At 48.6% G+C, this 22,730-nt stretch overlaps 2 protein-coding genes across 5 annotated transcripts in view; both read right to left on the reverse strand.

Annotated features, from left to right (window-relative positions):
* HOXA3 (homeobox A3) overlaps positions 1 to 22,730 on the reverse strand; it is a 44,523-nt gene that overhangs the window by 4,210 nt on the left and 17,583 nt on the right. For 3 of the 4 annotated variants that reach the window (XM_059469449.1, XM_059469439.1, XM_059469433.1), the window contains 2 exons: positions 13,962 to 14,146; positions 10,089 to 10,170 (listed from right to left, as the gene is read on the reverse strand). The gene's annotated coding sequence lies outside the window, so the exon portion shown is untranslated. Of the gene's footprint in view, positions 1 to 6,138; positions 6,237 to 10,088; positions 10,171 to 13,961; positions 14,147 to 22,730 lie in introns of those variants that run through there. The other variant, XM_059469469.1, reaches the window with a different exon arrangement.
* HOXA4 (homeobox A4) lies at positions 15,608 to 18,091 on the reverse strand. The gene is made up of 2 exons (XM_059469497.1): positions 17,452 to 18,091; positions 15,608 to 16,869 (listed from the first exon to the last, which is right to left on the reverse strand). Exons 1-2 carry the CDS (start codon positions 18,038 to 18,040, stop codon positions 16,541 to 16,543), a joined length of 918 nt encoding a protein of 305 aa, XP_059325480.1. The 5' UTR covers positions 18,041 to 18,091; the 3' UTR covers positions 15,608 to 16,540.

Below are 22,730 nucleotides of genomic sequence, written 5' to 3' on the forward strand. Positions count from 1 at the left end.
TTTTTTGTTACCCATCTTTATTTCTGGGATCCCCCCCCCCCCCGCCCAAATTAAAGTCTACTCGTCACCTGCCTGAAAATAACCCATTAAAGTATCGCCCGTATTAATGAGAGAGGAGACCTGTGCATAACCTCCGATCTAGGAGGTGTTTCCACTCGCACTCACATTGTTCTCAGAAACTGAAGTGTGTTTCTCACCATCCTCCTAACCCCTTGCTGGCAAATAACCAGGTCTTTTCAGATCAGAAGGGCCTCCTTCCTTTTACCACTTTCCCTGTACTTCAGCAGCTGGGTATTTTCCCCCAAAAACATCTAACGAGGACAAATGCTTAGGGGCGAAAAGCCTTACACAACACAAGCACCAAACGAGCTCATTCTACGCCTTTCAAGTTATACAAGTTCTTAGAAAACAGTATTCCCTTTGTTAGATCGTAACAAAATGAAGGTAACACACCTACGGCAGGGCGGTTACCCTGCTATTGCACTAATCAAGCTCTTTGGATGCTATTAAGCTAATAAGCCAGTGGAGATCTGAGGCACATACACAATTTCCAGCCCCTCGCCTCTCCTTGCCTGTGCTATCGAGGCCTGGTGTGATTTTTCTCAATTCCTTTGAAAGAGAGACCATAGACACCGCTACCAGAGGAGAAGGGGGAAACAATCAGCCAGCGGTGATTTCACAAAGACACCCGCCTTTCATGACCGCGACACCAAATATTTCACCATCCTTCGGCCGCTGCGAAGTTTTGTGGCGCTGGCAGGACGGGCAGCGCGGAGCGAGGGGGCGCGGGGTGCTCGGCTCCCATAGCTGCCGGCCTGCAGACAATAGGCAACTTTACTTGGAAGGCAAAATATTATTGGAGCTTCGGCTGTCTGCCAGCAAGTAAAAAAAAAAAAAAAAAAAAAAAATCAGATCCCGAGTTTGGGTTCGCCAAGTTAATCACTTCCTACAAAGTTATAGAGAAGCAAGCGGGGGTAACCTGAGGAGCGCCCGGTCATTCCAGGAGAAAGTGGGAATAGCGGGATTAAGAGCGACAACGATCCCGGCAGCGTCCTAACGGGAAAGGGGAGAGGAGGTGGATTCACCACCCCAGCCGGTGCCTGGGATGGGAAGAGTTCTCCTCTCCCCTTCGAAGACAAAAAGGCAGGTCTTACAAACACAAATGGCCCCCCAATCTTTCCAATGCCTGTTTTATCGGCTCCGTCTCGGTCTGTGCAATACACGGCTCTGCACTTTACCAACTTCTCTCCCCCCACCCAGACAGCCCAGAAACAGCACAGGAAAATTGCTTGGTTTCCCCCACTCCCCACTTCAGCTCTCTCCTACCCTGTCCTTCCCTGCGCTTCCCCCCTTCCCAAGCACACCAGATCTTTACCCTGTAACTCCCAACCGAGCCCCAAACTCTGACTCTAGGACGAAAAACCAGGCAGCCCCCCTGAAAGATTTCCTGAAAGATAAAGACAAAGTTGAGGGAAGGTGGGGGGTGGGGGGAAGAGAGGAGAGAGAGCTGCCTGAACACGAAGTGTAAGGGTATCAGTCACTGCCTGGAAGGAAGCCCCAGCTTGTGAACTCTTCTTGAACCGACATTTAAGTCTACGGTCATAAATCACTGGGACATAAACTCCGCCATTCACGACTGATAGCAGCGTATTTGTGGCCTGCTTACCTTAACTTCTGACGACTGAGGCGGAAGCCAGCATGCTCTCTCTCTCTCTCTCTCTCACTCCCTCTCTCTTTTTTTTTTTTTTTTTTTTTTTTTTTTTTGGAGGCGACACAACCCAGAGAGAGCAGGGGCTGTCTGCCCCAGCTCGGTCCCTGCGGCCGCGGGGTGGGCACCGGCTCAGCTCCCCGCGGCCGAGAGGGGCGAGTCCTGCCCCGCACGGGATGGGGTCGATGGCTCCGCACGCCCGCCTGCCCCGCTCCCCTGACGCTTCCAGCTGCGCACCCTACCCCGAGCCGCTCCTCGGCGCACCGTGCTCCCCCTGCGCGGGGCGCGGAGGACGGGGATGGTTCCCAGGGCTGCTCTGGGAAGGGAAGGAGAAAGAGGGGAGGAGGAGGGTGGGGGGGGGGGGGGGGGAGTTGGAGCGGGGAAAATAGGAAAATATTAAAAAAAAAAAAAAAAAGGAAGGAAGAAAGAAAGGCGGCCGTCTGGGGAAGCTCGGGGCAGGGTGGGGGCTGGGGAGGGAGCGCAGGAACACGGCAGTGAAGGAGTGCGGCCCCCCCGCACCCGGGCGTCACCGAAGTCCAGGAAAATTATGCTAATGAAGACAAACGGCGCTCACAAAGGGTCGCTCTCACCAGCCTCCAGGGTGCTGCTGTGGAGGTTTGAGTTTGTCCCTCTTACCGGTGGGCTTGGGGGGCAGCTGCAGAATAGCCCCTGTGCCGCTCCCCACGGCCGGGAGCCCCGCACAGCCACGGCTGAGCCCCGGGGAGGGGAGCAAAGCCCGCAGAGCCGGGGCTGGGTCCGGAGAGCCAACGGAAGCCCACCAGGATCCCCGCTCTGGGCAATGCTTTCAGAGCCACGCTGGAAATCATTAGAGTTACTAATTATTAACTCATGCATGCGTGAGCGCACACACACACAGATGTACACACAGACACCCCCCTGCCCCCCTCAAATATCCCCAGCGCCCGGGACGGGCACAGAGGCGCTCACGCACGCACATGTGCTGCGCAGACGGGTCGGGGTGCCCGCAGCGCCCCGTGGGGACGCGTGGGTGGCAGCCTCGCGTGGACTCGGGCCCGGCTTTGCCTCACGGCTTCGCCCTCGCCTTCTCTCCGCGGCACGGCCGAGGAAGGCGCTGGCCGCTTTCCTCAGCGCCACGGGCTCTGGGGGTGGCGGTGTCCCCCCGGTTTCCCGCACCAGGAACACGGCGGCGACCGTGCGAACGAGAACTTAAACAAAGTTGCGGATCCTGCCCGCCTGGCAGGCGGTAACGGGGCTCGGGGCTCCGAGCACTAAGCGGAGCCTGCGAATAAAATCTAGGTGTAAACTTGACGTTACTTCGTTAATTAAGGCGTTATAAATATAACTAGTCCGTTTAAAGCACGAGGGAACCCAGCGTCATCTTTAAACACAAACAAAGCGAGGGGGAAGCGAGAAATAAAAAGCACTATAAGGCTGGGGTGGCCTCTTGCGCATACCAATGGTTTTTGTCATTTATGGCTATGCAAGATTTATGACTTCGTGCACCAAAGCTGTAAACAGAGCACTAAAACAGAAAACACTTGCTCCTTATGGCATAAGTGAGAAGGCACCACATGAAAGGGGAAGCGGCCAGCGTAGGAGGAGAGAAGAGGCAAAAATCCTTCGTTTGCGTTTTGCTTCAAACAATCCTGTGAATGTTGCTTTGGAAGAAAAAAAAAAAAGTCTTTTTAGTCAATAATCAACCCCACACTTTCTTCTGAAACTGCTGATCTGCCATTCGCCCACTTGCCCGGCCGAACACTGAGAGAGGCAGCGCTGCGCCCCGACGGAGCCCCCCGGACCGGCGAGGAGGATTTGGACAGGGAGAGAAAAGATGGGGACTGCCGAAACCTGCGGACACCGGGGAGCCTGCCGGTTTGGGGGGCCCCGCCGAAAGCCGGGCGAGTTTTTCCTAAGAGTGCGTTTCAGCTTGGGAACCATCTCCAGCGGGATTTTCTGGCAAAATGTCTGTATTTAAGAACGGGGAAAGGGAAGTGGGGGGGAGTTTTTTTAAAATGAAAGGATATGTAAGGACTTTAATCGTGAGAACCGAAGTGGTTCATAGGAATATGGAAACGTTTCTTCCATTCATCTGACTGCCTGCAAAGAGTATTTTGCGAGATTTCTCCAATTAGTCCCATTTCCCCACGCCCCCCCCCTCTCCCCAAAGAGGTAATTTTAAACATGAGAAGATGATTATTTTTTTTTTATGTCTCCTATGATGTCGGGATAAGTGTCCCAACGCACAGATCCCCGCTGCTTTTATCTGCCTTTCCCTCCCAGAGGCCGAATATTTTCTTTCTGCTCCATTCCACGGAGAGAGATAGGGCTCAGCTCGGGGCGGGGGGACGGGCAGTGTTTGGGGCTGATTTCTGAGTCAGAAATGACCTGCCTTTTCTCCCCGAAGAGTCCCACTCCGTGGCACTCCCTCCCCTCCCTCCCCCCCACCTCCCCCGAATTACTATTTTCCGAATAAAATAATGCCTGTAAAGCGCCTTGTCCTTGGATGCCCCGAAATGGAAGCAGGCAGCACCATAATTCAGGGCTGCTTCTGGGGCAGCTCCCAGAGATGAAATAGCAGGGCAGGGAGTTGAGGGAGAAGGGGGCCAGTCCTGGAAGTGGTGCTTGTCCCAGTCGTTAGAGAGTTAGAAGGGGATATCAGCTGAATTAGGGAAGGACTGGACAATCGAAGCAAGCCGTGGTCAATCTAAATTGTTGTTTATATTTTCTAACACTAGAGAGGCATCGCACTCTTTGCTATTTGCTCAACAGACTGAAGTTATTTACAGAACTCGCCGAAATCCTCCTTTCCTCCAGAACTCTTCTTGCTTTCTTTTACTCTAGAGCAGGACTGTATTATTTATGAGTGTTTTAACTAGGTCAATATGCATCCAAACTGGGTCATAAATCAGAGGAAAGACTGCCAAGTAATTTAGCTGCAATTAAAGCTTGGATTTTATTTTTGAGGCACATTTTGGCTCATTTCAAAATACGGCAACGCCAATGTTGGCTTTTAGGCACGCGGATAGGAGCAAAAGAGCGCTCCTTCTCTTGCTGAAGAGAGAGAAGTGCTTCAGTGTGGCGAGAAGGGGAAATAAAATTTATTTGGGTCAGTTCTGCTTCGAGAGCCGCTTTAAAGAGTAGGGAAACGTGAGACCATCCCAAACATCACCCTGAAGATCTCTGCAGAACGGCCGCGAATAGCTTCGGGTGGAAATAACCTCTTTTTTTGGTGCTCTCAGCGGAGTTTTCATCATAGTTCACTTTTGTCCCTCTCTCCCTCTCTCTGACCCCTTAGAAGACGAGCAATTACAAACAGCGCGGAACGGGACACAAAATGGCTCAACAGGAATAAGCGAGAGACATGGAACAAACTGGAGGAAAGCGAGTACCAGGGCTCCAACCTTTCCCAAAGCCGGGGCAGAACGGGGAAACAGGGTTTCATTTACCATTTTGTCCTCTTTGGATAGCCAAGCAATCTTTCATTTTTGTCATTTAAAGTACATTTATATCTATGCGTTCACATTGATAAGTATACACAAATACTTAGATATTTATATATATGGATATATCTATATTTATGTATGCGACGGCATGGATATTAATTTAGAGCTAGTATCTGTTCTCCTGGAAGATACTTTCCACTTCTCTCCTTTTAGTTCTCTCTTTCCAGACCCCCATTCAGAGAGGCAGAATAAACCTCCACATTTTCAAGGCTGATTTATTGTTGGAAGCCGTGGCTGGCTCTTGGTTCAGCTCCTTCTCACCGCGGAGAAATAAAGAGGAGCGCCTTGGCTCATTTGGGAAGGGGAAGCTTTGCCATAGAGCTGAGCACTCATGCAGCGCTCCTCGCACAATAAACAAAGTACCACTAAAGCATCATAAATAAAATGGCAGCACGATCGCACAGTCATCGATTTACGGAGCGGCAGCGGCCGAACAAACACCCATAAAACAACAACCGCTGCCGCACACTCGAGCACGACCCCGACAGAGGAGCATCACACGCCCCCCACATCGCTTTCTCCGACTCGCCCAAATACATAAATAAATAAACACACACACAAACGCACAAATAAAATAATAGAATAAAATTAAGGGGGGGGGGAAATATTCAAACGCGGCAATAAAAGAGGCTTCCCATCTCCAGCCAGTCATAAATAATGGTAAAATGGCAATCGAGGGGCTGTAGCGGAGGCAGCTGGCCATCAGCAGCAGTGTGGGATCTCTATGGAGAAAAATAAATAAAGAAGCAAACTCTGCCTGCTCTGCTCGCTGCAAGGGTAGAGTTGAATATTTACCACAGCAAATTGAAACAAAGGGGGAAGCAGCCTGGCTCCGGGTGCACACACACCCGCACGCACACACACGCACTCACTCCAGCCTCTGCTACTGACCTTTGCCTCGAACAGCAATAACTCACCACATAAATGAACAATCAACGGAAATACCTTAAAATAAAATCCATCCTTTCTAACGAAGCATTTCGTCCTCTCGGCTCGACAATAACCTTTCCATAAGGAACGAAAGCTGTCAGCGAAATGGCCAGCTCTTGTGGGGACGGTGATGGGGGCAGGAGGAAAAAAAAATAATAGAAAGCAGTGCTTGCTCTGAACAGAAACTGGAAAAGCGTAATCGCAGACGGAGCCAGACCGGGTCTCCACTCCAAATGCCACAATAATGCGCTGTATTATGTGCTCACGTGGTCATACGTCAACTTAAATCCTTTTATTTGAAATAGGGAATCATTGAAGGAACAGGGTTTCTTAGCGCGAGCCTTCGCTTTTTAAAGCCTTAACCCAATATGTTAAAGAAGAGTTTTAAGGGAGGAGAAAAAAAAAATCTAAGAGATGCAGATGACTATGGGGGGAGGTTGGTCTGATTCTCTTTCCTCCCACACCAATATTTCTTTACACAAAACCCTTTGGAAGGTAAGAGGAATCCTTATAACGCTGCACTTTGATACTTAGCCCAATTAACCGGCGTTGGCTCCCGAGGCCCAGCGCTCTGCTCCACGTCGTCGCATGTCCTCTGCAAGCCCCGAAGAAAGCCCAAATCTTAATGCTATTATTTCCAGCCCCCTTCTAAACGGGACGATCACCAGCCTTCCCCCCACCCCCAGCTCCCTCTACCCTGCCATTGTACAGGGCTTGCTCGACTCCCACACGCTACATCAGGGCTCCTGTAGAAACTAAAAAGACATATAATTACCTGACAAAGGCAAAAAAGAGTCTCTTCTAAGAGGCTAGTTGATTTTTGTCCTCGTAACACACTATGAAGAATACACCTTCCTTCACTGGCGTGCCTCTGAATTTTGCAAAATCTTTTGGGACCTTGCTGTTAAACCTGTGCTTACGCATTTCCTATACAGCTAGTTTGAGTGATGCACAAAATTATAGGTTTCTAGCGTTGGAAAAGGAAAAAAAAAAAAAATTGGGGAGGGGGAGTTCTTTGCCTAAGGGGAAAAAAATAAGGAAAAAAGAAAAAAAACAAAGTTGTATGTGGCCCCTGAGCCAGGCAGCTTCGCCTGTGTGTGAACCCATCACATCTTCCCTGTAAGATTGTTTAACTTGTGCTATTGACACAATAAGCTAAACAAACAAAAGAAACCCTCCACTCACACAACTTTTCTGGAAGGAGTCAAAGTAAATCAGACAGTTCACGTTTTTACCGTGCTCCTGGTTCAGTTCTGTGGCTCCAGTATCGTGCATCATCATGTGCACACCCTTGCCCAAATCTTTCCACCGTCTCCCATGAGCTCAAAGAGGCTAACTACATATCCCCTCTTACTGTTTCACCTACACTTCATTGAACAGAATGGAAGGAGATTTCTTTTTAAAGATGACTTTTAGTGTTAGTGTAAGGTTTGTTAGTGACAAGACTTATTATACTCTCTCCTGAGTTGTAAAAGTGGCCCACTGGAATGTAAACCCATTCCTATCAGTGTACAGTAGTGGCATTGCAGCAAAGTCAGCGTGACGTTACAGCAGGAGAAAACTTCGCAATTTTTCACAGGGAAGTGACTAAGCCAGTACCAGGGTATACATGTATTATCCCTCACTGGGAACTGGATTGAAAACTACAAATGCCCCAGAAAGAGGGGGCATTAGGCACTCTCGACATGCCCGATCTGTAACTATCAGCTTGCCCGGTAACTCCACAGCTCTCGTACTTATTGTAAACCAAGGCCGATATTTACTTGAGGTGGATTCTCGGCTCTTTTAAATTTGGTGAGTTTGCGTCTCATAGAGGAAACGCACAGAGAAGTTCTTCTGCAACAATGAAACTGAAATTAATGGGGAATGGAGCAGATGTTGAAAAAAGCGAAGCAAGTCTTTCTTGGGGCTGCTGTAAAAAGTTATTGACTGCTTTGCGTCAAAAGTAGAAAGATGGCTTTAGAAGTTACAGTCTTGAGCAAATAGAAACTACAAAAGCAATAAATCACAATCATAAGTCATCTGAAATGCCTTAACGCTAGCTGTGGCTATTGGCTTCAAAACCTTGTTTCTGTGAACATCTTTATTGGTATTTATGGTCAAGTTAATCCTAAAACTACTGTTTAACAATTAACTTGGTGTATATAGTGGGGAAACTAATTAATTCTTAAGAAAAGTAACTTCTTGACGTGTGAATACCTTTCACAGAGTGTGCTTTGGGAAGGCAGAAGGGGGAGTCTGCCCAACTTTGTGCTGTCCTGAACTGCAGCTGAAAATTGTTCTCTTCCGCCGAATTTGGAGAAAGTTTTCTTTGCTCTATTAGCGTGATTACGAGGTTTCAGATGCAAATTCAAATGATGCTGCGAGTCGCAGGCGCTAGACTTCCCTCGCCACCCCATTTCTTGCTTTGTTCCTGTTCCTGGACACTCAACGTTGTTTACCTTGACGATTTGGAGACCCGAAAGAGTGTTTCTAGTAGAAAAAAATGTGGACTTTATCAGTAGGTGTACTACTGATTTTTCTGTGCTTTATACACATGCCTTGGAGCTGAGTTTGAATTCCAGCCTCAGTAACAACAAACAGATCTGAGTTCATAACGTGCCTTCATTAAGGGAGACCCTTTGTGCCCGTTCTGGCATTAATGGCCAATCTTAGCATTAATGCTATTTGAAGTTACCTTCAATATAATTGGAGTTAGAACTTTTACCGTGCTTCAAGTTTACTTTTATGCCAGTCGGTAAGAGGTGTGCCTATCACTCCCATGTGGAGATGAAATGGGAATCACCCGTACGATATAAGTACTTATTTCCTCGCTACCTCGAAAGATTTGCAATCTGCTGGGGTGCAGAGCTGTTTACCTACATCCGTGCGCCTGATAAAGTTGGTCTTTGATCATTCCCAAGTAGATAAAAAGAGCAGCGTTATCGACTGTGCCCTTGCGAGAGAAGTTCTGCTCAGAGTCAGCTGAGCCTGCCGGCGTTGGGTCCGCTAAGGAATCCCAAATATCTCTGCCCGCCATGCTGTGGGTACATGCCACCGGAGGAAGGTTCCTTCGCACCGTGTTTTCGCTTTCAATTTCCGAACGCAAGCGTGAATGGACATTTGCAGCGCCTTTTTGTAGTTAAGATTTAAGCAGCTCATTAAGCCAACACAAAGAGCCCTTGTAGTCCTGTAATTTATGGCCGCTTTTAAAAGGTAGTAAAATACACTAATTGTACATCAACATCCAAAAAGGAGCAGGTAAATCTAGCAGGAATTTGAGCTAATTCTATGTAATCCTCCCCTCTCGACGGCCGGCATAAAAAAAAATTTGTCACTATGGAAAGCATTTCTTTTCTCCTGCCAGAGGACCAAGCACATCAAGGACTTCAGCAACTCCGAACCACCAGACACCGACCTCCACTCAGCGCAAAGCAGGCCAGGACGGACAAACACCCGAAATATATTCGCGAAACATTCTGTTGTACGCACGCAGACAAAAATCAGGTTTTCTAGCATCCCCACATGCACTTCTCGTTTCCAGGACTGGCTGCCGAACTCCTCGAGGAGGAGGCGAGCAGACAAGCCGCGATAAGCAGCCATTCAACACCGAACTGGCTCCAACCCTCTCTCCCTCGCCTTGTGCCTTTGATTTCGGAAGGAGCTAAGAACGGACAAAGAAATTCTCTAACTCTTTCGCTCTTCAGATGACTTTGCATCCTTCCTGTCCCCAATGCCTTTATAAGGATGGCGATCACTCAGGTCCCGTACACTTCTTTGTCTGCCCAGACACGCGCATTCACCACCCACGGAAGATGAATAGAGCCAATCCAGAAAAAAAAAAAAAAATCCAGCTAGGTTAAATATTTATCGCAACAACAACAAAATCTCATTCCAGCGGTCTTGTTCCTCATGCAGGTACCAGGCAAATCGCATTCTTACGGCCGCCACCGGCGCAAAAGCAGCGGCCGCTGCCCGGCTCTTACCTCCTCCAGCTGCGCAGGGTTGGGCAGAGGCGCTCCCGGCTCCTTCCACCGCCCCGGCCGAGCGGCTTCGTTTCGGGGCTCCCTGTAAACAAGCAACAAACAGTGCCTTACCGGGGAGTGCAGGGGGAGGTATTTTGCTCCTTCATTGGCAATACATGGCTTGCCGGGCGCGCTGGGAGAGCGCGGAGAGGGGCGGGCGGGGAGGGAGCGGGCTCGGGCTCCCGCGAGGAGCGTGGATTCCCACCCGGGTGAGGAGCACGGGGAGCTGAGAAATAAAAGCGTGCAGTTGTTTTGGTTGGGTTTTTTTCCTTATTTTTTTTCCCTGTAGACAGCTATGCCTTCTGTCTCCAAGTGTTTGGAAATATTGTCATTCCTAACTCTTGTTACATGAATGTCTGCTTTATTTTCCTCTGGGAAACCTTTGTTTAGGATCATTTAATCAAGAACAGACATTAAACACAAGTCGTGGTGTTCATCTCTGCTGAATAAAACTCGGAAAGGATTTCAGTTTAAATGCGGGGCGTATTGTGGTTGGGCTTTTATTCAAACGGTTAGCCGGGCCCAATCCTGCCACCACAAGCTCACTAAGAGACTAACAATTGACCTCAGCGAAGCGGGATCGGGCCCAAATGCTTAAAAAAAAAAAAAAAAAATTAAAAATTCACCAACACAACGTACACACACAAAAAAAAACAGCAACGAAAAAGCCGACATCCATGAAAGCCATTGACTGAGAGGAAAAAACTGGGCTGCTTCTTTTCCCCTAAAATAAACAGTATTTGCATGCCACTTACTGAATCACTTTTACATATGAATTAATATTTTTCATCTGTATTCCGTCTTGCTAATAAAACCCGTCTAACGCATCTCACAATCGTCAGTAAATGTAAATGCTAATAATTAAATAACACCGTTCTTGCTGAAGGGTGTTATCTGAGCCCTGGAAATATTAAGTCTGTCTTGGGACAACTTTTCGAGCAGATACTTTGCTTTGGTAATTTAGTAGTTACATAATTACACTAATAATTTTAAATTTGGTGTTGAACTCCAGTCTACATAAAATCATGCAATAATAGCCTACTAAACTGTTTATTGCTGTCTCATAAATTTGCGAGCGCTGACTGTTAAAATCTACTGGCAAACACAAAAGAAAATGGAAAGTTCGAGCTGCAATCACAGAGCTGCTTCCTGCGGTTATCCTTTGCTCTACCTTTCCTTCCACTCGGCTCCAGCACAGGGGGAACCCCCCGGCATTTTAGCCTCAAAGCCGTACCTTAGCTGTTTTGATCCCTAATCAATAATCATGTTACAAACAGCAATAATCATCGATCAAGCGTGTCGTGACTGGGTTGTCCCACTCGTGTTAAATATGGAGCGTGTATCTGAAAATGGTGCCAGCGACTTTCTGTTATTTATTTTGGAGCTATTAGGTCACGCTACCATATTTTACACTGCCACGGTCCTTTAAAGTATGCTGTTTCTTGAAAGAGTTGCTAAGTAGCAATAAAGCACTTTAAAAAAACTATGACTTTTTTTTACTTTTTTTTTTTTTTTTTTTTTTTTTTTTTTTTTTTTTAATTAGTTGTTATCCCAAGCTCTAATATTCATCGCGGCACTCAAAGTTCGTACATAAATCGTTCAGACTAATGAGTCATAGAGAAATTCGCCCATGACTTTTCCTTTGCAATGCTCACTGCCTTTCCATTGCTTTTTTGGCCATGTATTAAGAGACGGTGATTTATTAACGCCAGGAAAATTGAACAAAGCAGGTCCTCCTGCACTGTGGCACCCAGCCTTCCACAGTGTGAATTAGAACATTATCAAGTGTGTTTGCCTCCGTAACACTTAATCACCAAAAGCCATAATGTGACCACAAGGCAGCTAAAACAAAGATTTAACATTTCTAAATATTAAACTTGTTAAGCAAATGCTCAGCAGACAAAGCAAGCACAAACAATTAAAGTCATCAAGCTAGAAATACACACTACCTACTTACCAACACAGACCCTATTGCTTGCTTAAGAAGTTTAGAATCTTTCAAGATAAATCAGGTGGGGGTTTTTTAAATGGAAAAAAAAAAAAAAAGAAAAAAGAAAAAATGAAAGAAAGAAAAACAAACTCCAGTAACAAGGAGTTGAGTTTCACTTCTGAGAGAATCACTCCTAGTGAGGACTGACGGCCACAGATCCATTCCTGACTATCTGCATTAATTATTTAATGAGTCACGTGACCCTAAAGATTAAAATTTCAATATCTCCCCCAGAACAGACGCAACACCTTTATCTGCGAGCGCAGGGATGCTCGTACTTGGGTCCCCTAATCTCTCCTGCCTCTGACAGCTCCTCAGTTTCCAGGGAGAGCTCTGGGGCATTATTAACAAGGGTTTGTCCCGCTCTGCACGGAGAGCCGGGGCAGCTTACACCCTCCTCCCCCCGCACTCCAGATGAATCAGTTGAACCCAAATCGTCATTGTCTGAGGCGGGGAGGGGGCTCCGCGCTGCTGCCAGGGGCACGGAGAGCGCCAGGGCGGCGCTGCCCGGGCCGTGTGTCGGGGGTGAGTGCCGCCGGTCCGCGGCCCGGGCGGAGCCAGCAGCGCTGCCCGGGCCGCAGGGAGGCGGCGGCGGAGCTGCCCCGGGCCCGCCGCACCCGCGCCCGTGGGCCGGGCCTGGGCGCCCGCGCAGGAGGGACAGCCCCGCAGGGACACCCGGGTCCCGGGCCCGCTCAGCAGGGACAGCCCCGCAGGGACACCCGGGTCCCGGGCCCGCTCAGCAGGGACAGCCCCGCAGGGACACCCGGGTCCCGGGCCCGCGCAGGAGGGACAGCCCCGCAGGGACACCCGGGTCCCGGGCCCGCGCAGCAGGGACAGCCCCGCAGGGACACCCGGGTCCCGCCCCGGCCCGGCCCGGCCCTGAGAGCACGGGCGCAGCCTCCGCCTCCTCGGGGGGTGACGCGCGGTCCCCGGGCGGAGGAGCGGGAGCGGCGGGAGAGCCCGGGCGGCCCGAACGCGGCCCCGACGCCGGGCGGGGGGGGGCGGGAGAGCTGGAGTTTCACTGCAAGCCTGTCGGGATCTCCGCCTGCGTGAGGGCTCCCCCCACCCCTTCCTCGTTTACAAACACAGGACAAGAAGCCATGGGACTGCAAGCACCCTGGGGAAGAAGATAAAAAATTAAAAAAAAAAAAAAAACAAAAGGAAGAAATAAAGAAAAAAATCCTAGCATTGCGTAATCCCCCCGTGCAGGATGGCCCTGGTTATTAAATACCACAAGGCGCTTGTCACAGTTCAGCTCCTCCTGTAATGAAACACCAGGTATAGCAAGAGCTTGCAGGAGAAACGAGGATGGGGATCTCGGAAGAGAAGTATTTTTCTTGGTGGGTGGAGGGGAGGTGGGTGCCGGGGTTAACCGAGTGGCGTTCCCTGCTGACAGCAAATTGACTCCGAGGTGATTTGGTCTTTCTTTGAAATATTGACACACTTCCACTTCCAGCATTTTGAGCTGTGCTCGCCTTTGTGGCCAGAGCAGATAAATCCGTGTGTGAGAGACACCGGGAGAGCGAGAGAGAGGGAGGGGGGCAGAGACATTTAGGTCCAAGTGCCGGATTAAAAAGAATACTGTCTTTAAAGGTCAAGGGTTTGAAGGGTCAGTCTGCTCCTCTAAAAAAAACAATTAATGGGATAGAAAATTTGTCCTCTCGGTGAACTCCTGGTTGCCTTAGCAAAGGGAGCACAATGCGAGAATTTAAACAGGACGATGTAATTTTTGAGGTTATTGTAAAGACGGGAGGTATTGGACGGGGAGCAGAGGGCTCCCAGCCCGGGAGCAGCATTCTGCTCCCAGCACAGGCAGAAGGGGAAGAGAAGGAAGGAGAATTTACCTTAAACGATGATAATCGGCCATGGGGTATTTTGCAGTCCGCAGCTCAATCTCCAGCAAGAGAATGTACATTTTTTTAGGAGACAGCCAAGATGCTGTGTCTTTACACATGACCACTTTTTTTTTCCCCCAGGAAAATCCTTTGCGTCTTCACAGACTTTTCCAAGAGAATGCCTTTCAGAACCGCTGTTGAATTACAAAGAAGTATTTATTGTAGGAGGTGATTAATGATTCTCCCTAAAATTGCTATTTGCAGCGTGATTTCATTTCTCTTTACAATGGGAGCAAACCAGGTTTGTACGCATAGGCTGCACACTAAAATCCTGCACTGCCAGTTAATACGTTTCAGCTGGAATTTTGCTCAGTTGTGCTAATTTTGGCTCTAAACACATTAAGGGATTCTCAAGCAATAAACCAAATGAAGAACTACACATTTGCAGATAGTAGTTACCTGACACACAGCTATATTTTTCCCCCTTTATAAGGAGACAACTGGCGACTCAGGATTTAGCAAATAGCAATATGTGAGCACAAGTGTGCTTTTCAGGCCTGCTCCTTGGTCAGGTATGGGGACAGCCGTGTTTGCTGAGGGTGTTTACAGCTGCCACCTTCCTGATGCTGAACGTGTTTTGCCAGTGGCACATTCCATTTTCCTCTGGGGTGGTAAATGTTCCATGGCTAGGCAGGGATGCTGGCACAGCCTATGGAGCCTGGTGCTACTTCAACCAGGGATGATGATGCCCCCCTGGTCCTGGTGGCCCCACTTAGGTGAAGACAAGAGCTGATTCCAAGAATCCATCTTGTGTGTATTTGGCTGAGTAAATAAATAACTATTGGCCTGCAGGTCTTCCCTGGAAGATTTGGTAGCACTTGAGCTCCTTTCCAAGACCTTTCCTGCCTAGCTCAGTGATACACCGTGTTGTGAAAGCCCCAAGCAGCTCTGTTAGCAGCTCTGCTTTGCCTGAACTCCTTAGCTGCCTGGAAGCAGGGAGATGCACAGCCTGAGCTGGAACCAGCTGAATCCCATTTTGCCACAGTGGTCGTGACAATCTCGGTCAAAAAAGCCTCATGAGTTGTATCCAAATTCATGTGTCTACCAAGGCTTTCTCATCACATTTTGAAATAATCTAAAAACAAAAACAAAAACAACAAAAAAAAGGAAATAGAAACAGAAAAGGCAGCTTAAAAAGAAATTTTAGGTTACTGTTCAAGTATTCCCCTTAAAGAGTGCTAGCCAGCTAAGAAATCATAATCAGGCAAAAATGAATGAATAAACCAGGACTGGCTAAAGATTGAAAGTGTTATCACGGCATGGGAGCTTATTGGCTCCCAGAAGAAGCACAGTTTCTCTTGTCAGGCAGCTGAAAACAGTCGCACGGCCGGCGGTGGAGTCGGGCTCATTCTGCCTAAGTCAGCTAAAGAGAGCACCACTCACCTATACAATGAAGCGAGACCTTTCCTCGTCCTGCAACTCAATTTTTCCCAGCCAGGCGAGTAGGAGTCAGGAGGTTTTTCACCACATTTAAAATAACCATTACCTTATTGACAAGATGAATCCAAGCCAAAACAATGCATTAAACTGTTGGTTTCCATTCCTGACGCCAACACCAGCCATGCACAAGGTGGATGAAACAGCACGTAGTGGACTTGTGTTTCAAGCGTTTAATTCTTTTGTACAGAATAATCTTTATTACTAGCATTTGGCACTGTTATACATTACACCAAAAATCCACAAATTGTACATGGACCCAAACTATTTAGACGGTGCCAAATATGAAGACAGCAACAGCTTTTATAACAATATTTCTTTAAATAAATGCAATAGGGAATGTGGAGAAAAACTAATAGATCACAGCTACTGAGGGGACTACACTTAAAACCAGTTAAGTTACCTTTGATACATAAAACATTTTCCTTTAGACAGCGTAAGGGGACTTTTTCACAAGTCTTTAACCTCTTGTGGACGTGTTCGTTCTCCCATGTTGGTCTGTGTGTGTATACGTGCCTGTGCACCATCTCACACACAAGCACGCACAGAGAAATCCATGAACACACCACAGAACAGCGGTATTCGAGTCAATGCCTTACACAAGTGTCTCAAGAGCTCTTTGCTTTGTTTTAAACGTTTTTTTTTTTAATTTTTAACGTGTTCCCTAAAAAAAAAAAAAAAAAAAAAAAAAAGAGTCCGTCTTAGGTACAGAGAATTCATCCATGACAGCATCCATCCCTCTCTTACACCGACGGCAAGAGAGTGTTTCCATAAATAGAAAAAAATGATGGGCATGGAACCATTATCTATATACAATGTAGACAATCGTCCGGGTTTTGGTTTAAACATGTGCCCGTTCTTGGACACGTCTCGTCTTCCTTTTCTGCTCCTGTTTTGTTTTACACAGTTTGGTCCAAAAGGCCAGCCTCCACCTCGAGGCAGCTTGAAAACCCCAATAGATAGGTATATATATATATTTTAAAAAACACAACAACAACGACAAAAAAAAAAAAAAAAAAAAAAAAAAAAAAAAAAAAAAAAAAGCCAACCAAACAAAAAAAGACCAAAAAGACTCAAACCAAAAACCGTATTTATAGCGCAGCTGCGTTGGGTGTAGCCCCATCGAGCGGGTGGGGGTGGCCCTGTGTCTGTGCTTTGGACTGCTGGCTCAGTGTGGACTGGTTTGAGGAGCGCATCTTTGTGTTAGGCAGTTTATGGTCTTTCTTCCACTTCATGCGCCTGTTCTGGAACCAGATTTTGACCTGGCGCTCGGAGAGGCAGAGGGTGTGCGCGATCTCGATGCGTCGCCTTCTGGTCAGGTAGCGGTTGAAGTGAAACTCCTTCTCCAGCTCCAGGACCTGCTGTCTGGTGTAGGCAGTGCGGGACCTCTTGGGCTCCCCTCCGTTGTAATTGGGGTTCACTGAAACGTGCACACACATACACACGCGGAGAGGAAAGAAGGAGAGGGGAAGGGATGGAACATAATCATTATATAATAACTTGACACCGGGTTCACATAAGATACATAAACGGCAAGAAAAATTGTTTCCCAGCCTATCGACAGTGGGGACAATCGAGGAGCAATAAAAAATGGTGATGGGCATTTGGGTTAGAAGAAAAGCTTCAAAGACACATGGCCCAGAGCCACTGCAGGGCAATTAAATTTATGGGGGCTATAATTACTGCCCTAACAGTTTGGCGTCTCGTAAATCTTTTGATAAAGGACCCCGGATACAAAAGGTTTCTCACTTTTTTCTTTTTTTTTTTCCTTTTTTTCTTTTCTTTTTTTTTCTTTTCTTTTTTTTTTTCTTTTTCTTTTTCTTTTTTTTTTTTTTTTTTTCTTTTTTTTTATTTTTTCTTTTACTATTAGGAAACGCGGAGGGAGAAGGAGGGGAAAAAAAAAAACCACACACGCCACGACCCATCCCGGTCCCGGGAGCACCCTCCCCCCTTCCCTCCTCTGCAGGCGCATCCCCACCTCCCCCTGGCAAGGGCAACTCACCCGTGCTCACATGGATCTTCTTCATCCAGGGGTAGACCACCGGCTCCTTCCCCTTCAGCCCGGGCAGGCTCTTGTCGGGCAGCAGCGGGCAGGCGGGCCCGGTGCCGGCCCCGGCGGCGGGGGCAGCTTCGCAGCGGCGCTGCAGGGCATGGCCTGGGAGCAGGGGCTGGGGCGGGCCGGGGTGGCCCTTGGCGGGCGGCGGCGGCGAGGCGCCCGGGGGCGGCTGCTCGGGGCCCGGGGCGGCGCTGCCGGCGCTGCTGTAGCTGTAGGGCGCCTGGGGGTACGAGGGTGCCTGCGCGGGGTAGAGCGCCTCGGGAGGCGGCCCCGGCGGCCCCGGCGGCGCCGCGGGAGCCTGGTAGCCCGGTTCCCGGCGCGGCCGCGGGAAGTACTCGGGCAGCGCCGGGCCCGGGTGCGCGGCGTGCAGGTGCGGCGGCGGCGGCGGCGGCGGCGGCGGGGCGTGCGGGTGCGAGTGGTGCGGGTGGTAGCTGGCGGAGCTGCCGGCGCTGCCGCTGTGCTGCGTGTATTCCTCGCAGGGAGGGAATTTGGGCTCGATGTAGTTGGAGTTTATCAAAAACGAACTCATGGTCATTAATTTGTGAAGTGCAAAAATACTAATTTTTCTCGCGTTGTCGTTTTTCTGGGCTCGGCGAGGCCCCTCCCCTTCCCCCCCCTTCCCTCCCTTCCCTCCCTCTCCCCCTCCCGCTGCTGTCAAGTGCTGCCGCTGCCAAAGTTTGGGCCTCCAGCCCTTCCCCCCCCCCCTTCCCCGCTGCACTCCCCTCCCTTCCTCTCTTCCCACCCCTGGAGCGCCTACAACACACACAAACACACACCCGCGCACACACACACCCGCACCCCCCGCCGCCCCGCCACCACCTGACCGCCAGCGCCAATTACCGCGCGGGGCCGCGGACCCCGGATCAGGAAATGGAAGAGGGACGAGCGGCCGCAGGGCAGCTCCGCGCCCGCGGACCCTCGGCGGGGACCGCGCCTCCCCCGCGGGCGGCGGCTGCCTGGCGAGGGAGCGCCCCGCGTCCGCTCCTCTCCAGCATCCCCGGCTCCTCCCGCCCGCCGGCCCGGGCCGCGTCCTGCAGTCGCGGTGTCAAGCGAGATAAAACTAATCCGGCTTTGACAGTCTCCCACCCGCCCCGCCCGCCCCAGCACTTTTTGTGTCCTCGTTCTCCCGTGGGAGAGTGTAGGAAGCGGGGCGAGGAAGCGGAGCGCAGCCCAGCTGCGCGATCCAGAGGGAGGCAGGCATTGCACAAGGCGTTGCACAATCCCTTTGAACGAGCCCATCCCCAAACGCCGGGGCTGCGCGCAGGCAGAGGGCGGCAGCGGCTGTCGGGCACAGGCCACTGGCCGCCCTGCAGCCTCCGTCCCCAGCGCCCCGCCGCTGCGGACCGCCCGGGCTCTTGTGCCCCTTTGAAGCTGGGCTAATTGGAGGGAAAGTTAGAACGAAGGTTGCGGGGAGGCCGAGGAGAGTCCTCGAGGGGCTTGCGGGGAGCAAGGCATAGATCGAGCCTGAAAATAACGGGGAACAGAGGGGGAAGGGAGAGGGGAAGACGGACACGACGGTATCAAACACTTCCTACCGACGATTACAGGGCTCACTGGGAGCATCCCTTCCCGCGGAGCAGAGCTTTCTGAACTACGAATTTAAGTCCGTTGGTTTGGTGTGCCTCGTCTGGGGTTTATTTTTAATTTTCACTTCCGTAAGAAATCGCTAGCGCCTTCGCAGCAGTAGCTCACAAACCCTGGTGTAGGAGGGAGAGGGCACCCGGGCACTTCTAGGTTGCTAAAACTGAGACTGTTAACGGTATTTGCAGCTCAGGGGGAAACGAGGCAACCGCCCTGACCTTAGGTAATTGAAATTTGATGGTTAAACTAATTACGCTCTTATTCTAAGGGGACAAAAAGTACTTATTGAAAGTCAGTTAGTCTGCCACATTTGGAGTAGGCGCGAACTTTTTCAGATTTTTTTTTTTATCTGTACAGGAAAGAATATAAGCAGATAGAAATATTTACCACACCCTTAGAGAATATAATTGCTGAGTGGCTAAATCTCATCTGCTGGTATGGGAAAATACTTCTAATATATCAAGCGTAAATATGATACAGTTTAGATCTTGCCTTCCTAAAGATATTACACTAACAGTTACCCTGGTTTAAATTCAGATTATTGTCTTTTGCAGTTTAATAGATAATGGATACATGCAATAAAATTCTATTTGAATATATATTCTATCTAACAAGACACACAGCGTATCGATTTATATTTTATCCACAGACACATAGGCACGCACATTGCATGCGGCTTGTAATATGTTAGAACATTTCCAGCACTTGGGTATACTGGGGTACTTATCTAAACAATCACTCATTTCCTCCTACTATCGAATGTCTAATTTGTAAAGAGAGTTAAAACACATTTACTTACTCATTTCCAACAGCACATCTATGGAACTCTAACTAGAGTAATAGATAAGTTTCTCTATTTACTCTGCGTGGAGAGGAAATGCGGTCACACACACGCGGTTACACACAGAGACAGCCGCAACTGCTCAACAGCACACATTTGATAGAAAAGGGGAGATTGTTTTATTTAGATTCCAAGCAACAAAACAACAGCAAACCCATTTCCTAAAAGGAAAAAAGCTCCCATCTGCATGACTGTTAAAAAAAAAAAAGACCGGCGAAGTCCACCACGATAGCATTTTCCCGGTATAAAGAGACACATGCACACACAGAGACGCATACATACAAATACCTGCCGGCTAGCACCAGATGAATTACACTGGGGTATCGTAAATATTATCCTCGGCATAAGTCCTGAGGCTCTGTGGCCGGAGCACTACGGCGGGCTGCCGTGTTCCCACGCCACAGTAAAACACAACGAGAAGAGTTGTCTCGGTTTGTCAGATCAGCGCTATATTGGGAGAGTTGGCCGGGCTCTGCTTCGTATTATTTACTGCGATTAGATCTCAAAGTTTCACCGTGCCCTTTTCTACAGGAGGGCTCTGGCGCTTGGTTACAGAGAGAAGTACTCAGTTTTGTATACGAGTGTAAATCTGCAAGGTGACCTGAGCTGCCCAGCTCGAGTCTGGCTTTTTCGTGTGGTTCTCTTGGTCTGTGAAGATGTGCTGAGGCAGGACCTCCAAAAGGCCTGTTCCGTGTCTTTCTGGTTTTGTTATCATAAACAAGAACCCAGCCAAGACCACCAAGTGTTATCTTGCACACGGCCATTTCGACATTTTACTGCAAGATTTATGGCTGTAATAAACAATCTCAAACCCTTTTTTCCCCCAGTACTTCCCTTTAACAAACTTGTACCATCACCCTAAGTTCTCAAAGAAAGAAAAGGATAGGATAAAATAGGCCAGCTCCCTTATTTTTCTAGAAGGACTAAAGGCTCGATTTCACTGGAGAAGGAGACTTCAATCAATTAATAAAGAAGCGAGAGTTTCCTGGCCGAAGCTGGCCGAGAATGGGATGGGGACAGCACTGGAATTAAGTTGAGAGGGAGAGAGTAAATTTTCATGCACCAAGAAGAAGCAACTCAATACATACCGAAAGAGGGAGAAAAAGGGGATCCCTCTTTTTCTTGTGAAACAGGCAAGCATTCCTGTTACCCTCCACATACGCAGCTAAAACATAATTACCACGAAAGAGAAAATTATAAGAACAACGGCAATAATAATAATAGTAGTCTAATAATAATAATAATAATAATAATAATAATAATAGTAATTCAAGTCAACCTCTTGCCGTGCCGGGCATCCTCCACCGAGAGCGGTAGAAGGAGGAAGAATCGCACTAGCAGCCTGGTTTGACTTTGATTTGAACCATTTTGAATATATTTAGTCCCAGCTTTCCCCTCTTGAATGCGAGGCTGTCCCAAGTTTCAAAGTGACCGAAAAGTGACACCGTGTGCATTTTGTTTCTTATTAATCTTACACATTGACAGTCTTTGTTAAATAACAAGGCGTGCCCTTCACCAGGCGACATTTTCATATTTGTTAGACGCGGTGACCTGAAGTTCACCTCGGCCTTGGACTTAGTTTTTCTAAAAGGTCTATAACAGTGTCTTTTAGATAGCAGGGTGCTTTGCCCAGGTCACTTTTTCTAAGGGAAAAATACGAAAAAAATCGAGGGAAAATGTAAACGTTATGGAATGTATCGACTGTATTCCTTTCTTTGTTCCTGGGAATGATACAGCCCCGAGGCTGCTCCTGCCTCCGCGGATGAGAGCGTCCTTACCAATGGGCGCTGCCGGGGCAATGCTGGCATTTTTGCCCCAAGTTCAGCATTTGATAAAAGCGATGGTTTCCCTGGCACTGGGGCTTCTCTTAACAACGGAATGGTTGGCGGGGTTTGCTCACCCTGTCCTGGTGCGCTTAAATAAACACACGTAAAATGTGATTTGTGCCTGGATTTTAAATGAATGGTCTTTTGAGCAGACCTTCCACGCCAGAGAGCAGCGTGCTGAATGCAGAGAGTGAAAGGACAGAAAGAGTTCGTCTCAAATTATTAACTGAACTGTCCTGTTCTAGCCCGTTGGCTTTTTTTTTTTTTTTTTTTTTTTTGGGGGGGGGGGGTGGAGGGGGAAACAATTTAAACAATAATTGAAAAGAGTCAATATTTATGTAAGTCGCGGTTTCAACTTCTTTGAAATTATTCTCATTGATATTTTTATTCTAAACCAGATTTAAAATACGGAATTCGGACGACTAATTGTTTTAGTGAGGAAGTAAATGGATTTCTGTCACCTACTCTTGAGTAAGCCGGTTATAGTAACAGCTTTCATTCTGGGTATATCAAAGACGCATTGTTATTCTTGGAAACAATCCGCCTGCTATTCTCTAACAAAATAGATATTTGGCTACGGTTTTTAGCTTGTTATCAGGCTTCGCTCTTACACCAAATAAATAGTCTGGATGTGAAAGGTTATATACTATCTCCAGAACGGGCAGGCTCCCTAAACGCGCAGTGCCAGGGCTCGCTACAAGTGAGCAGCAGCAACAACTTGTGAACAGCGTCTACACGCCGAGCAAACACTTGCATTACACACTTTCCAGGCTTCAGCAGGTACTTTAGGCACAATCTCCGATAATCACTTTGGCTAATCTGATATCTAACCTCTCGCGTACTTGTTCCCAAGATACAGCGCTCGCCTGCCACGATCCAGCTGTGTCTCTGGCAAATAATTCACGCGTACCAGTTACACAGAGGCCGGTGTAGGCTGCTGCCTTGGGGGTGGAAAGGCAGCAATGCGTGGCTGGGGG

Source organism: Ammospiza nelsoni, chromosome 1 (genome assembly GCF_027579445.1).
Source record: "Ammospiza nelsoni isolate bAmmNel1 chromosome 1, bAmmNel1.pri, whole genome shotgun sequence".
Lineage (NCBI taxonomy): Eukaryota > Metazoa > Chordata > Aves > Passeriformes > Passerellidae > Ammospiza > Ammospiza nelsoni.